The 16,239-nt window shown below is 37.7% G+C and overlaps 1 protein-coding gene across 1 annotated transcript; it reads left to right on the top strand.

The window, feature by feature from the left end:
• Positions 1–5,925: 5,925 nt before the first annotated feature.
• On the top strand, positions 5,926–6,814 carry LOC5567070 (60S ribosomal protein L26). The gene is made up of 2 exons (XM_001651406.2): positions 5,926–6,071; positions 6,186–6,814. Exon 2 carries the CDS (start codon positions 6,190–6,192, stop codon positions 6,643–6,645), a length of 456 nt encoding a protein of 151 aa, XP_001651456.1. The 5' UTR covers positions 5,926–6,071; positions 6,186–6,189; the 3' UTR covers positions 6,646–6,814.
• The last annotated feature ends 9,425 nt before the right edge of the window (positions 6,815–16,239 follow it).

Here is a 16,239-nt window from a genome sequence, read left to right as displayed (position 1 = left end):
TTGTCATACGCACACTTATGAATCTCTATTTATAATATTATGTTATTGACATCGCTCCTCGTAATTCATATGATTTAGGCATGATTTTTTTTACAAAAATCGTACTTCATTAGATTGTCTTATGAAAGCCAACGATCAATGCATATGATTACCAAAAAGAGTTTCTTATAAAATTATGTCTGTTTATGTTATGAGTCTTTTATGGAATATTATAAGATTCTCGAATGAAAAATCAGAGCGGGTTGTGTACAAGACACGACCGCATGACGTCAACTACGCCAAGTGATTTTTTGCATTTGAATTTTAGTCGATTTTCATAGTTGCAGCCTTCCTTTAGTTCAAACTCTAACATAATATCGTGACGGTCCCAACATTTTAAATTTTTAATTGACACCCACTATATTGCCGCAAGATGTAGTTAACATCAAAATAAGAATGAGCGAAGAAGCTGAAAATGGTCTGCTTTTATAGTGCGCTTCCCAGCCCAAAACATTCGTGGAAGATAATATGAACGAGTTTGGTTGCGTAAGAAAGGGGTCGACATTTTCCCAATTTTCGACAGTCTGTCGTCAAAAATCAAATGTTTTCTCCATTTGAGTAAAATGTTGTATAAATCTCCGACCGATTGGTGGGAAAATATTGAAAATCTACCGATAAATGGCTGAGTTATTAGTATTTAAAATCTTACATAATTTCGTGACGGTCGCAACATTTTAGATTTTCTATTGACACCCAGTATATTGCCGTAAGACGTAGTTAACGTCAAAAAAAATACTTCTCATGTCGTTATTCCATAAGAAAATCTTATGTACCTCATACGTTCCATTTCCTCAGTGAATAATATTACTGATAGAGATTCATAAGCGTGCGTATGACAATGATTAGTAACACTTGTGAAAAAGAGTCAACTTCCTATCAAAATGTAGGAATTTCATACGAATTTCTTATGGAATAAAGACATAAGAAGCAGCTAATGAGACTCATAAGAAACTTGTGAAGTTCCATCGATCATTGCGTTCATAATACAAATGAGTATAATATCATGAGATACTCTTATGAAAGATCATAGATTTCAATTATGGAATTCTTTAGGATTATTATGTATTAGGAGAATCGCTCTTTGAATTTAAGCAAAGAGAGATTTTCATAAGATCGCTAATGACAACGAGAAGAATTTCTTGTGATTATCGGACGTTTTGTGTTTCAAAATAATCTTATGAAAGAGGGAAACCCAGTCAAGAGAGCAATTCACAAGCGTTCTCTTATAGAATTCGTACGTAATTTTTGGCTCCGTGTAGTGGGAAGCGGAAACTAAAAATGTGCTTGAACGCAGAAGCGCGTCCACGTTTGAAACCATGGGTAGGACAAACATTTCTCTAAGATCTAAGACTTTTCTTGAGAATTCCTCATTACAACATTACAACAAGTATTATTGTACGTTTTATTTTCAAATTTGTCCTATTGTTCAGATATTACACCGGATATTTTTAAATAGTTCATGTAGTGATAATTTCCCAAGAAATTTCTCCACGAATTTTGTTTAGGACATCTAAAGAGTTCAACTTGGATTTTCTCAAAAAGAACCACAGAAATTAAATTTCTCCAAAGATTAAATTAGAAATCGTCTGTATTCCTTCAAAAATTCATTAAGAAATTTTTCAAGAAAGTCCTAATATCTCCAAGATATTATCCAATGATTTATCCATCGTAATCGCTGGCACATCACCAATATTTCCGCAGGATATTCTGTAGTTTTTTTTTTTTTTTTTGAAAAACTTTGGACAGAATCTTTATAGAAATTTGGGTAGGAAAGACCGGAGGAATTATTGGAAAAATTACTGTAGTATTAGCTGGTGTGAAAACCAAAATAAAACTTTTTAAGATTGCCTGAGATTTTTTGAGAAACTTGTAAAGAAATGTTAGGAAAAACTGCAGGAGTAATACTTGAATTAAATGCTGGAGACATTTCTGAAAGAAAGTAGATTTGATCAAAGAAACCCTCAATAAATTTTAGCTTTCTGGGAGGTGACGTGGATGAATTTTCGGAGAAATGCACATGAACAGGTGGAGGAATTCTTACATGGTTTATTAAAAAATAACCCTTAAGATTTTTGTTTTTAAAGAAAAAATAAATGAATAGGACCAATCTTTGTGAATTTTCAGGTAATAATTTCTGTAGAAACCTTTGAAAGATCTTTTATAGTAACAACTGGAGAATTTGGTTGAAAGATTAGTAAAAAATATCTGGAGGATGTTCTAGGACAGTTTTGGAAGGAAATAACTGGAGGTAGTTTCGGAGTTTCCAAAGATTTCCTCGAGCAAATTCTAAAGAAATTATTCTGAGCGTCCTTTGGAAAATAAGTGGAATAATTTGTGGAAGAATTTGTTAAGAAATCTATAGAAGAATCCATGAAAGTATTCTAACAATAACTAAAATCACTACGATAATTCCTGAAGTTTTTCCTTGAGGAATCTAAGACGAAATTTTTGAAAAGCCTGTTGAAATCGTTATTGTCCATCAAAAGTTTCTTTGGAGCCTGTACAATTTTGCATCAGCATTCACTGTGAGCATAATAAGGAAAAAAGAGAATTTAGACACCATTTTGGTAAAAATAAATACTTTTCACAACAAAGGGACTCTCTAAAAAAATGTATTCAAATAGAGACTAAATCTCTAAAAAAAACATATTACCAGTCCTGTTTCAAGGATCATTCATTGGATTTTGTTAGGCGGCATCCACAAATTACGTAACACTCTAAGGGGAGGGGTGGGAGTAGGCTCAAGCGTTACGGCTCATACAAAAAATTGAATTTTTTCATACAAAAAGCGTTATGGAGGGGGGGGGGGAGTCAAAAATTTCCAATTTTAGCGTTACGTAATAAATGGACGCTGCCTTATGTGATCATCCTATAATCCTAGTTTTATTAATTTTAAATCGATTTTATTAAACAAATTTGACAAAAAAAAATAAACTGCCTACCTTTACAACCAGTGAGGTTGTTCTAATATGCTTATATATTTCTAGATAACAAATGGATGAACATAAAAAATTCTATGAATTTCTGTAGTTTTTGTTTTCTTTGCACCGATGTGATCCTGCTGATAACAGGTTTCAGTTTTCTTGAGATTTCTTCGGAATTTCTGAAACAGTCAAGAACTTCTAGAAAGTGTGTTGTAGGATTTTTATACAAATTGCTCTGAAAATCGTCAAGAGATTCAGCAATGCTTTGATAGATTATATCAATAGTGATCGCATGTTCAGAAATCACTTGCATCATCGGACTCGTGCTGTGTATTTTTTTTAAGAAACCATCCATTGATTCAGGGGCCCAGATAGCCGTAGCGGTAAACGCACAGCTATTCAGCATGACCATGCTGAGGGTTCGTGGGTTCGAATCCCGCTGGTCGAGGAACTTTTCGTAATGGAAATTTTCTCGATTCCCAGGGCATAGAGTATCTTCGTACCTGCCACACGATATACGCATGCAAAAATGGTCAATCGGCAAAGAAAGCTCTCAGTTAATAACTGTGGAAGTGCTCATAAGAACACTAATCTGAGAAGCAGGCTTTGTCCCAGTTGGGACATAACGCCAGAAAGAAGAAGAAGAAGAAGATTGATTCATTCAAAAACGCCATAAGGGCTTACTCCAATTGCTTTTCTAAAGGCTGAAGAAATTTTCGGTAGCAATTATTACAGTTAGTTTCCCAGTATCATGTGTCAGGTGTCATGTTTAAGCTTTACTTGGCTTGAGAAAACCATGGAAAACCGTATCGTGTTTCCTTCCTCCATAAGAATATAGAGTTGGTTTGTATTTTATAACAGATGATAAACAGTTTAGATTTTTTTTCCAAGCTATCTGGTGATCTTGATTTTTTGTGGAATCGTGGGTAGGACAATCCTTTGACTGTCCTACCCATGGGCTTTTGTGCGTAGTACATGTCCTACCTGTCCTACCCACTTCCCGCGCCACTGCTTGAACGTAATTGGTTAGATAAGAAAGGGGTCAACATTTTACGATTTTTCGATAGTTTGTTGCTAATAATCATTAGTGTTCTCCATTTGAATCAACGCGTAGGTAAATTTCCGATCGATTGATGGATAAATATTGAAAATCTATCGATAAATGGCGGTCAGAACCTGACCATTTTTCATTACATGCTCAATTTTTCGTTTTTTGGAATTGTACGAGGGATGTTATCCAACGTCAAACACATTTGTTAGAAAATTTTGGCACATGAGTCAAAGAAGTTGACCGTCGTACTTGTTTTCCTGCATTCAGTTGTTTGGCATTTTAAACATAATTGAAAACAGACAAGAAAAAGCATGAAAAATGATCAAATTCACCCGAAATCACGGTACCGTAAAACGGGGTATCTTTGATAATGCGGGTAACTTTGATAGTGCGAGACCCACCACATACTTTATATGAAATATCATAATTTCTGTTAATCAGTTAAGCAAAACGAATGCAAAACTAAAGTATATCAGTATGACACTTCATGTAAGAGCGGTTTTCATTTGAATCAAGAACATTTGAGGCTTTTTATATGAATATTAATAATTGACACAATTTTAGCATTTTTGAAACGCTTACAAACAATCTGTTCTACGATCACCATTTGATGTAGTTTTGAATAGTTGGCCACTTATTTTTGATAGCCTAGTTATCTTCTTCTTCTTCTTCTTTCTGGCGTTACGTCCCTACTGGGACAGAGCCTGCTTCTCAGATTAGTGTTCTTATGAGCACTTCCACAGTTATTAACTGAGAGCTTACTATGCCAATGACCATTTTTGCATGTGTATATCGTGTGGCAGGTACGAAGATACTCTATGCCCTGGGAAGTCGAGAAAATTTCCAACCCGAAAAGATCCTCGACCGGTGGGATTCGAACCCATGACCCTCAGCTTGGTCTTGCTGAATAGCTGCGCGTTTACCGCTACGGCTATCTGGGCCCCTAGCCTAGTTATCATAGAACTTGAATACGGTCTCAAATCTCTTAGCGAAAAGCATTTTTACAAACTGGGACCATTGTTGTAATCTAAGTCAGAAATTTCCATATAACGTTAAACGCCTAGAGGTATGCAATGCCCTACAAATGTTAGTTATTCATTCAATTTTGTTTGAATTATGCTCCATTATCAAAGTTACCCCAAAACCGAAAACCAACTTTCGATTATATGAAAAATTATATATCCATTCAAAATAAATCTTTTGGCAATTTATCGACTGCAATCGATAGCTAGGACACCAGTACTTGTTTTAAAAATGTAAATAATAATTCTATGAAACAGCATCCATAAATATTAAAGTTTTCTTCGAAAAAACTATCAAAGTTACCCCGTTTTACGGTACATGTAACTTCAAAACGTCAAAACCTTATAATAGCAAGAAAAATGTGCTTTTCTTTGAAAAATAAGACATGCCTCGATATTTACCTATTTTTCAATAGTTTTGTCATGAAAATCAATAGTTTTCATTATTGGAGTCGATTCGTAGAAAGATTTCCAATCGATTGGTGCAAGAATCTTGAAAATCTATCCGGGCGTTAGTAAGTTATTAACAGTCAAAATCTAACCACTTTTCGTGACGCGAACGATTTTTCGTTTTTCGAAATTGTACCCCAGTATGTTGCCGTAAGACGTTATCCAACGTCAAAACTGCTCCGTCGACTGAGGTTTTTAATAACAGTTTACTTTGAACACAATACTTTTCGCTTTTTCAGCCATAAAAACGGTGGGCTGCATTTGACGTTTCGTGAGAGGGGAATCTGGGCTGCATATGACGTTGATATTTTTCCTCTTCGCGAGTCTCTCTCAGGTGTAAACGCATCTCCTGTGTAGGCTGGTTGACCGGGTTGGCCCTTAAAGCACGCAGCCGCGCACAGGACTGCCAGCATAAATTATCACCTTCCTATCCCTCGTTTTATTTGTCAAATTGAATTGACATTTCAACTGCAAGCACTCGGCGCTTCCATCAAGCTGACAGCTTGTCACATTTTCAGCCCTCTTTCCTTCCGACATCTTGAACTACGTGAAACACGCGTTTTTCGGGTGTAGAAATAATTCAACGTAAGTTTGTGAATATTTTCGCTTAAAATGTGCTGTTTTGTAGTGAAATCAACTCAACTGTAGTGTAACAATGGAATACTAATGGAGTTTTGTGTTTTCGGACCGTTTTTCCAGCAAGATGAAGCTGAACAAAAATGTTTCCTCGTCTCGCCGCAAGAGCCGTAAACGACATTTCCAGGCCCCGTCGCACATCCGCAGGAAGCTGATGTCGGCGCCACTGTCCAAGGAACTGAAGCAAAAGTACACTGTCCGGTCGATGCCAATCCGCAAGGATGATGAAGTGCAGGTCGTCCGGGGACACTACAAGGGCAACCAGGTCGGTAAGGTGGTCCAGGTGTACCGTAAGAAGTTCGTCGTCTACATTGAACGGATTCAGCGCGAAAAGGCCAACGGAACGAACGTCTATGTCGGTGTTCATCCTTCCAAGTGCTTGATCGTGAAGCTGAAGATGGACAAGGACCGGAAGAAGATCCTGGATCGCCGTGCCGCTGGACGTCGCGCTGCTCTGTCCAAGGAGAAGGGCAAATACACCGAGGAGAGCGCCGCTGCTTCCGCCATGGAAACCAGCTCGTAAAGTTTCCCCAGGGAAAAGACCCTTTGGCCACCACCTACAAAGGAACTGGGACAGTTCGTTTCATTCGTACAAAGGAAATGAACCGTCAAAGACTGTTTGTTGCATACAGTTGTGGAAGTGTAAACAATAAAATACCGAATAAATTGTAAGAGAGGAAAAATACTTGGAAGATGTAGTTGCCGCCCTTTTGGTCGATTGTTCGTGATTAGAGAAAATCCATCCATGATCTGGTGCTGATAACGGAAAGGTAAGTATTCTGTTATGGGAAATGCGGTTGGGATTTCGGGACAACAGACGTTAGTATACCGATATGGACAAACATAACCAATAGCGCACCGCGGAAAACCCTCTCCGGCCGTAACAACAGTACAAACAGAATTATAATTACAATTACTCAAACTAATATTTGTACAGGGCACTGTTTTTACATCAAGTTGATAAAAAACTACCAAATGAGATACCTAAATTGGCTCCGAATTATTCTATCCAGGGCTGGTAGCGAGCCACTTGTCAGAAAAATTGTCATTAAAGTCACTATTTGGTGATCTAATGATAATGGAATTTAAGTCTGGACTAGCTTTTCAAAAACAAACAGCAAGAAATAGACATATTTTGTTATTTGATGATGATGATGGTCACGCCACATACCCCTACAAAGGTTTGAGCAAGACGATATATCTTTAAGATAATTAATTATGATCAATGTTAACCAGATTTGCAAACAACAAATGGTCTGCTTATTTCAACATATATAAACAACAATCCAAGTTTCCATACTATACAGCAAAAAAATGGTAAAAATCTGTTGGCCTCATCCATACTTTTTCATAAGTTTTACTAGTGATCAAAACAGTTCAACAAAATCCAAAACATTGCCAGAATTGATAACCCCGCCGATGATGTCAAAACTATCGGAAACGTTTGCATTTTCAATAAATTTCTGACATTCAACCAGAAAACTCACTACTAATACATGGCATCCTCTCTCAATTCAAATGATAAGTAATCAAACAACGTCATATGCAGCCCAGTTGCCGCTATCACAAAACGTCAAATGCAGCCCTCCATTTTTTATGGCTGCAAAAGTGAAAAGTATTGTATTCGCAATATTTATACTGTTAATAAAAACCTCAGTCGGTGGAGCAGTTTTTTTCCAATGTTGCTGATCTCTCTAAACACAAGATTAATTATGTATAATACCTGCTACGTTAGCTGGCATGGAATTTCACTCCGAAGGCTATTTATGATTTGGTGTGATGCAAACGCAATCATTTTTTGCTGAGAGGTTCATGTGAGGGTTTGAACGGCTTGCGCATGATTCCATGGTAGAATCAAGGACAGTACGGGACAGCTCAACTGTTTTTTAGTCGATAACCTTGACGATACAAAGGCCTTAGCGTAGAATTAAGAACTGCACCAACGATTTTCAACCGACTACAAAAATCTGTCAAGTTTGTAGAACACACCGGGAAAAAGCACTAGATAACTTCGACAACGTTAACGTTTCTAGTGTATTTCAAGAAAGGATATTTGTCAGTAGTCAGAAGTTAATAACAACATTCAAAGTTATTTTTAGTATATATCATTGCGATCCTTGAAACGTCTTTAAGTATACAGGGATTGTAGGCAGGGTAATGAGATGCTTTATGAATTTCTATTATGATTAATGGCACATTTTTCATGTTATTTGAAGAGTTTTAGCTAATAATTATTCTTGAAATTTTGGAAAAATTCCTGACAGTTGGTTGGAAAATTTGTTCAATGATCTTTTGGACACATTCATTGAGAAATACTTTTTTGGCGGATACCCCGATGAACTGATTCGGATTTTGAAGAAGCTTTATTTGGATTTTTAGCTGCAGCGTATTGCAGCGTAGTTATGTCACAAGCAATACGCTGCGAATGACAGGAAGAATTCGTTGTAAACCTGTAGAATTCCATTCAAAATCTCCTCATAAAGAGTTAGTTGATGGATGAATAAATGACAAGTTCCTTTGGGCATTCTTGGGCAGACTTTGTTTGGAGTTATGTCAAATGATTTTGGTGAGATTTCGTTTCTGTCATAAAGATCTGAACTTGTATACTAGTAGGTAGGTTCGACGGATTCTTTAATTAAATGCGGTTTTTTGACAAAAAATGAATTGATATACTTAAACAAATCAAAAATCTGATCTAAGGGGAACTTTTACAAACTTGTCTTGGCAATCTATGACAGTTTGGGTAGTAAATCATCTTTACTTTTGGGCTTTGAGATGTTTCAACCACAGAAATTTAAAACTTTCTTATTTTTTTCATAGAGATCAATTTTTAAAAAGTTCCACTCAAAGATAAAGGGAGTCTGTAAAATATTTTTGAAAATGATCAAATGAATATGCGTCGCAAGGAAAAATTGAAATTTTATTAGGTGGTGAAAATTGAGCAAGCCTACCAACCTATGCATTTCATCATTTGCAAAAATCTTCTACAGACTCCTTTTACCTTCGAGTCGCATGACCGATATACCGTACCGTAATCCGGGGGCAAATTGATCACTGGGGTGAATTTGATCAGGTGAGTACCAACAAACATTTCCTCCCAAGGATGCTGAAGGTTTCGGTGGCTATGGTGGCTATATTCCATGTTTTATAGTTTATAGATGTCTAATGATTATTTTGAACTATTTCATTTTTATTGGGGTCAGTTTTTCATAGAAATATTCACACTTTTTGAAGGTGTAAGCAATACAATTGGAAATGTCGGTGCTAAACAATCCACTGATGTTATGCCTACATGTCAACTTTAAAAATTAAAATGTTGTGTAAGCTTAAGTATGAACTACTGAACTCATTTTTGCAGTGGCGTCTCGTCCTAAGGTGCACTTGGTGCACTGCACAGTGCAAAAGTTTGGGTTCACCCCCTCAAAAACATACAAAAGTGTTCTGTCCATATCTCTGCGATTACAAGTCCAATTCAAACTCTTTAAGCCGCATTCGAAAGGCAAAGAGTTATTCTTACTTCGTATGTATTTTTCCAAAAACATTTTAATTTTGTATACTAAATTTATACTTAAAGTTGTAACATTTTTCAAAAAACAAACTGAAAAATCATATCTAATTTCCTCTGCGTTGGGTCGACCAAAATTTTAAATCAAAGTGTCATTAGAATTGTAATCTTATATTCTTTGATGAGACACCACGAAATTTTGGCGGAAAAATCTGGAAAGTATTCAAAATCAATGAAACAGTCAGTCAAGTCATCGTGCAAAAGTTTGGGTTTACCCCTCAGTATGATGCAAATCGTGCAAAAGTTTGGGTTCACCCCTCAGTATGATAATAAGAATTATTATATAGAATAACAACGTTAGGAATAATGAAGATTCGAAATTTTGCAAAAGCCACGAAATCCACGGAATTTACCCTTCATTGCGAATCTTGGAAAATAACGCCTCAATAGTTGAATTCTGAAGGTTTATATGATAATCTCAGAAAAGTTCAGATTTTTGCTCATAAGAATGGTTTATTCATTCCCTGTCCTTTGGTTCAGAAAGGGGTATGGGCGCGTTCTGCCAACTCGGTCGAGGCAGATTTCTTGTGTGAACAAGTTATAACATGGACGTTCTAAAGTGCCAGAATGAAGTGTTGTGCTTGTGGGGAGCACTTGAAGATGGGATGGAAGGTCATTACTTCGCGTTCGTGCTATTCTTCTGCTTATCTATAAAGTTATATACAATAACCGACCCTTAGCTTAACTATTTAAATTAACAGTTGCAAATACAATAATCGTTTTGAGCTTACTAACATGTCGTCGCGTTAATTTAATCATAATGATCTTTTATCTACATCCGTCGAACCATTCTGAATGGCCGTTGTGAGAATATCACTAAAAACTTCTCACATGCAATAAAGCTGGATTGTCCTACATTGAAACATTAAGGTTTTCACTCTTTTGGATTCACTTTTTGTTGTTCGTCATCAGTAGTGTTGAGATGTCCTGAATGCCGCACATGGCGTACAGTGATCATTACCATGGAGTTTCTCGGAAGCTGCATGGGGATTGTTATGATGGGAATCCAAAGAGCGAAAAGTATGATTTCATTGTAGGTCAATACAGCAATAAAGCATGTAACAATCACTAACATTTCTTCTCTCTTTATCCTTGTTTTCATATCTAACCCGCCATTACAACGAGGAAAAAATCATCCGAGAGGAAAGACATGGCAGCGTATTGGTCGAGACAAGATAAGTATTATGTTTCCGTAAATATTCTTATTATTGATTGCAAGGTGAATCAGATCAACTAAATTTTTAACTAATAACAAACTTGTTCCACAGAGCTATTTACAAAACACCACACAAAATCCCTCCTTTTCCATGTCCTTAGGCAAAACACTTCACTACCGCTATATGTATGGTTGATTCATGTTCTTTTGGCCTTGCATCATTCATACGTGTATTGGAAGTCAAGAGTAGAAGCAAAACTTAAAGAACCTTCTGGTCAAAGATGTTGCGTTGCCTACTTCCCAAACTCCAAAACCCCCTCGGTGTATTATGGACGGTGTGAGTTTTCAAACTTATGCTGGAGACTTGGCCCCTGACCCCCTTGTACATCAATAAAATAAAATAAATAAGAATGGTTTATTCATTTGTAAGCCGAGTTTCATATGAAAAAATGTGCTAATCGTTTAGTTTCAAGCAGAGGCGTCGCGTGCTCAAATAAGCCACCTGTGCAACAACAGGAAAAATATATTTTTTTATTGGGTAAATAACGCCTATGTAAACGGTAAACTGGTGATTAACTGGATTTTGCACGTTTCAGTTACAAAACATATCAGAAATAACAAAATGTATCAATGTGCGCGTATTTGCATATATTCTTGCATTTAGTAAAATAACTGCAGTGTGCATTTTTTTTTACGATTTATTGGTACGTTTTACTTGATTTGCAAATGTTTTCATCTGCATATTAATCTCGTGTATCCGACAGAAATATAGAAAAAAAAACACTATTTTTTTAAATAATTTTCTTGGTCCCTTAGGCATTACAACTAATATGTGAATATGTGCGTATTGTGCTCTGCAAAAAAATCCACGGAATGTGATTAACAGAAAATGATGGTATATCGTCGCAGTGATAATAAAAATCACCAAATGTTTCAGATTTAGATAATTACAAACATTCGCGTACTTGAAGAACAAAAAAAAATCAAATCTACTTGAATGTTGACGTTGCGCGCATATCTGCGCGTTATCGCCGCCGCTGGATGTGGATTTAAAATGAGCAATACCGTCGTCTTTGGTCCATAAGGGTGACTTTGGGCCAAGATTTTTACAGCAAACTATAACCAGAATAATGAAAACAATGTGGCAAGCTTCAAGAATACGTTATATATAGCCACTAGATGGTCATGGATTAGTTTTTTGCCTCCCATGCAATTCAAGAGATGCATCGAAAACGGCGGTCAAAGTCACCCCCTAGGACCAATGTCACCCCACACGGCGGTACTTGAATTGTATGAATGCAGCGTAAGAACACATCGCGAATGATTTGTACGCTGTCCACTTCGGTGGCGAGCCGAAAATCCCGTTAGAAAGGTTAATCCTTCTTTAAAAACAACATGAAACCCACAATAAACTATAGAGAAAACAGATATGGAATCATCTATTATTAAAATATGGAAATTGGAGCAGTCTACGGAGCAAAAATAAATGCGCTAATTCCATTGATAATACATTCTTCCTGAGCTTTTATCATCTTCAGCTTGTTCAAATCGGATGGTTGAACCTGTCGAGAGAAACCGATTTCGTATTGCATGAAAGTTAGCACCGTAAAGCATGCAATTTGCACTCTAAGAACACTCTATTTCCATATTGACTGCGCTAACTTCACCAAAGACCAGAAATGATTAGTTTAACATTGGATTAATCGAATTTACGTATGCTTGGTATGCATTCGGATTGTTATAAATTTGATTTTAATTATTAAAACCTCTCATTTTATAATGTGGATATCCTTCTAAGTTGATGTAAATATGTCTGGATGGACATTGGACATCCGATCTATTCCGAACAAAATGCATTCTATTAGGAAACTGCTTAGCGTGCACCAATATTTCGGAAGGAGAAAAAGTAAAACCTGTTCAACTTCTTTCGTTGAACGGGTTGTTTCCACACATGTATGCTTTTGAGCGTATACAGATTACTAAGCTGTGAATGTATGTGGGACCTTAGTTATATGGGATTTGGTTCAACAGCAGCAGTTGAACAGGCACAGTAGTTTCCCTTCAACTTTTGCGCTGCTGTCTTTGGTGAAATACCACGCTTGTGCTGTGGATGTCAAGCGAGCTTTTTACATGGTGCGTGAACTCTGCACACTACGCGATCGTTCTTGGTGCCTTGGGACAATTGTTATGCTACTTTCTATGTAGTACGTATGAACCCACACTCATGCTATTTTAAAATTTGTTGAATTTGATTTACTTTTTTAAATTAGTTGTACGATTTTGATTCAAATGGTCTACCTGTTCAATGAACAGGTTGAACAGGCTGACCAGACGCCTCTGGTTTCAAGTTAAACGTCTTTCTTCTTGCTTTAAATTTTGTATTGATAATATGATATTAAACTTATTATCTCAGTTCGCAAAATACGAAAAATGCTTGAAATTTACGCATATAAAGGTCATTTTTACTGGAAATATACATTTTTATGTCAAATATTATCAAACTATGGGACCGCGATTAATACGCAAAATTTTTCTTTCATCCCCTAGATATCAGCGAAATTTTGAGAATTTTTCTTGTCCCTAAACATTGTATATTGGAATCATCCAAAATTCTTAAAAGTTACAACTAGTGATTGAAACGAAGAAAACAAACAAAAAATACGTCCAATGAGCAACAAATATAATAGCTTCCAGACACTTCAAGATTGCATACAGTATTGGAAATTACATTTTAAGATGTTAATAATAAGAAATTACATTTTAAGCTGAAATACATTTTAAAAAATCAATTGAAAAATTCGTGTTCATAATTCAAAATAAACGGTTTGTGCGAGTCAGTGCACAGGTAATCAAATTCCTCACGGGACGCCTCTGCATTTTTGATATCATACAGCATATCATGTACAGTTTTTTCCTCATAAAACCGTTTATTCTCAAATAATGTGCTCATTTCAAGGGAAGTTGCCTACATTCAGGCGTATTAGGCAGATTTTCGAAGTTTAATTTACAATAAAATGATCAAATACTCGATTTGTAAGAATTTTGACACCATATTCAGATTCAGAAGATCCAAATTTAGTAGATAGGGAAATTTTTTATTCTTAAACCTGCTTTGTTATATGGTGATCAATTTCGCCCCAGTGTATCATTTCAATTTTTTGGTATTAATACTATTTTTATGATATGTTAATCATTATTTCATGGAAAGTCGATTATATAAACTGATAAAGATCAATGGAGTACTGATTTTGTCGAACTTTGTTTGACACTATTTGAATTTCGAAGGGTAACCACCGTCAGAACCACCTCGATGCTGTTGTGAACGAAATGCGAGTTTTTTCCAGCAGTGTTGTACAAACATTTTTTTTTTTAATAGTTTTGAAAGAAACTCTACAACGTAGGCGAAAACCTCAACAATCTGTGGGAGTCTATCCACGGTACGATGAGCACAGCAGCGCGAGAGGTGATAGGTACTGCTCAGAGACGACCCAGAAACGGTTGGTTTGATGAGGAGTGCCAGAATGTGACGGATGAGAAGAATGTTGCCAGAAGTCGGATGTTAGTGTCTGGTACCCGGCAGAATAGAGAGCGGTACAAGGAAGCTAGAGCAGCCGAGAAACGAATTCACCGCAGAAAGAAAAGGCAGTATGAAGAAGACATCATTACTGAGGCGCAAAACAGCATCGAACAAAACGATATGCGGAGATTTTACGAAACTGTCAATGGCGTACGGAGAAAAACTGCGCCGTCTCCCGTCATGTGCAATGACCGCGAAGGTAACTTGCTGACAGACAAAATCTTGGTGGCTGCCAGGTGGAAAGAACACTTCGAGCAATTGTTGAATGGAGAGGACACGAGCGCGTCTGAGAACAGATTAATCATCAGCAACGATGGACAAGCTGTGGAGCCCCGACGCTAGATGAGGTTAGAAGAGCGATTAAGGAGTTGAAGAACTGTAAGGCTGCTGGAAAAGACGAGCTCCCGGCCGAACTTTTCAAGCACGGTAGTGAGCAGCTGTACGAAATGCTGCACCGTACTCTGTTAAGGATATGGGAGGAAGAAGAATTGCCTGCTAGCTGGCTGGAGGGCCTCATCTGCCCTCTATAAGAAGGGCCACAGATTGGAGTGCGCCAATTACCGAGGAATAACGCTCCTCAATTCGGCGTACAAAATAATGTCACGTGTTCTGTTCAACAGATTGAGACCGCTGGAGGAGTCCTTCGTCGGCGAATACCAAGCTGGTTTTCGTGAGGGCCGATCAACGACGGATCAAATGTTTACCTTGCGACAAATCCTTGATACGTTCCGGGAATACAACTTGCAGACACATCATCTGTTCATTGATTTCAAGGTGGCGTACGATTCAGTAAAGAGAAATGAGTTATGGCAGATAATGGTAGGTAACGGTTTTCCGGCGAAACTGATTAGACTGATTCGTGCAACGTTGGATGGATCGAAATCAAGTGTGCGGGTTGCGGATGAGACTTCAACCTCCTTCGTAACCTTAGATGGATTGAAGCAAGGAGATGCGCTTTCGAATCTTTTGTTCAACATTGCTCTCGAAGGAGCTATAAGGAGAGCGGGCGTGCAAAGAAGCGGTACCATCGTCACCCGGTCGCATATGCCCCTGGGTTTTGCGGACGATATCGATATAATCGGAATTGATCGTCGAGCCGTAGAAGAGGCATTCGTGCCTTTTCAAAGGGAGACAGCGAGGATTGGACTTACCGTCAACACCAGCAAAACTAAGTACATGATCGCTGGTAGACAGCGTGGTTCCAATCGTGACGTTGGTAGTGAAGTGGTGCTAGGTGGTGAAAAATTTGAAGTAGTAGAAGAATTTGTGTATCTTGGTACTTTAGTGACTTGCGATAATGATGTTACCCGCGAGGTGAAAAGGCGTCTTGCAGCTGCGAATAGGGCTTTTTACGAGCTCCGTAACCAGCTTAAGTCCCGTAGCCTGCAGACGAAAACAAAATTCGCGCTATATAAGACTCTCATCCTTCCGGTTGCTCTATACGGCCATGAATCCTGGACGTTAAAAGAGGTCGACCGGAAAGCGTTTGGAGTTTTTGAGCGTAAAGTGCTGCGAACAATACTCGGCGGTAAACAAGAAAATGGCATCTGGCGGCATCGCATGAATCATGAGTTGTACCAAGTATATAAAGAAGTGGATATTATCAAGCTCATGAAACACGGCAGGCTGCGTTGGGCTGGTCACGTGGTACGAATGCCGGAAGAACGACAAGCAAAAATAATATTCAGTAGAGAACCCGGACGAGGCCGTCGGCTTCGTGGTAGGCCGCGCACACGTTGGCTTTTTGCAGTTGAAGAGGACTTAAGGGCACTTAACGTTCAGGGCGACTGGAAGCGATTGGCTCAGGACCGAGCCCAGT

The sequence above is a fragment of the Aedes aegypti genome, chromosome 1 (genome assembly GCF_002204515.2).
Source record: "Aedes aegypti strain LVP_AGWG chromosome 1, AaegL5.0 Primary Assembly, whole genome shotgun sequence".
Lineage (NCBI taxonomy): Eukaryota > Metazoa > Arthropoda > Insecta > Diptera > Culicidae > Aedes > Aedes aegypti.
The sequence above is the reverse complement of the archived record's forward strand: the minus strand, read 5'-3'. Positions and strand labels throughout refer to the sequence as shown.

What these genes read in the sequence shown, in the direction of transcription:
- LOC5567070 (XM_001651406.2), top strand. Translation starts at nt 6,190, where the DNA reads ATGAAGCTGAACAAAAATGTTTCCTCGTCTCGCCGCAAGAGCCGTAAA.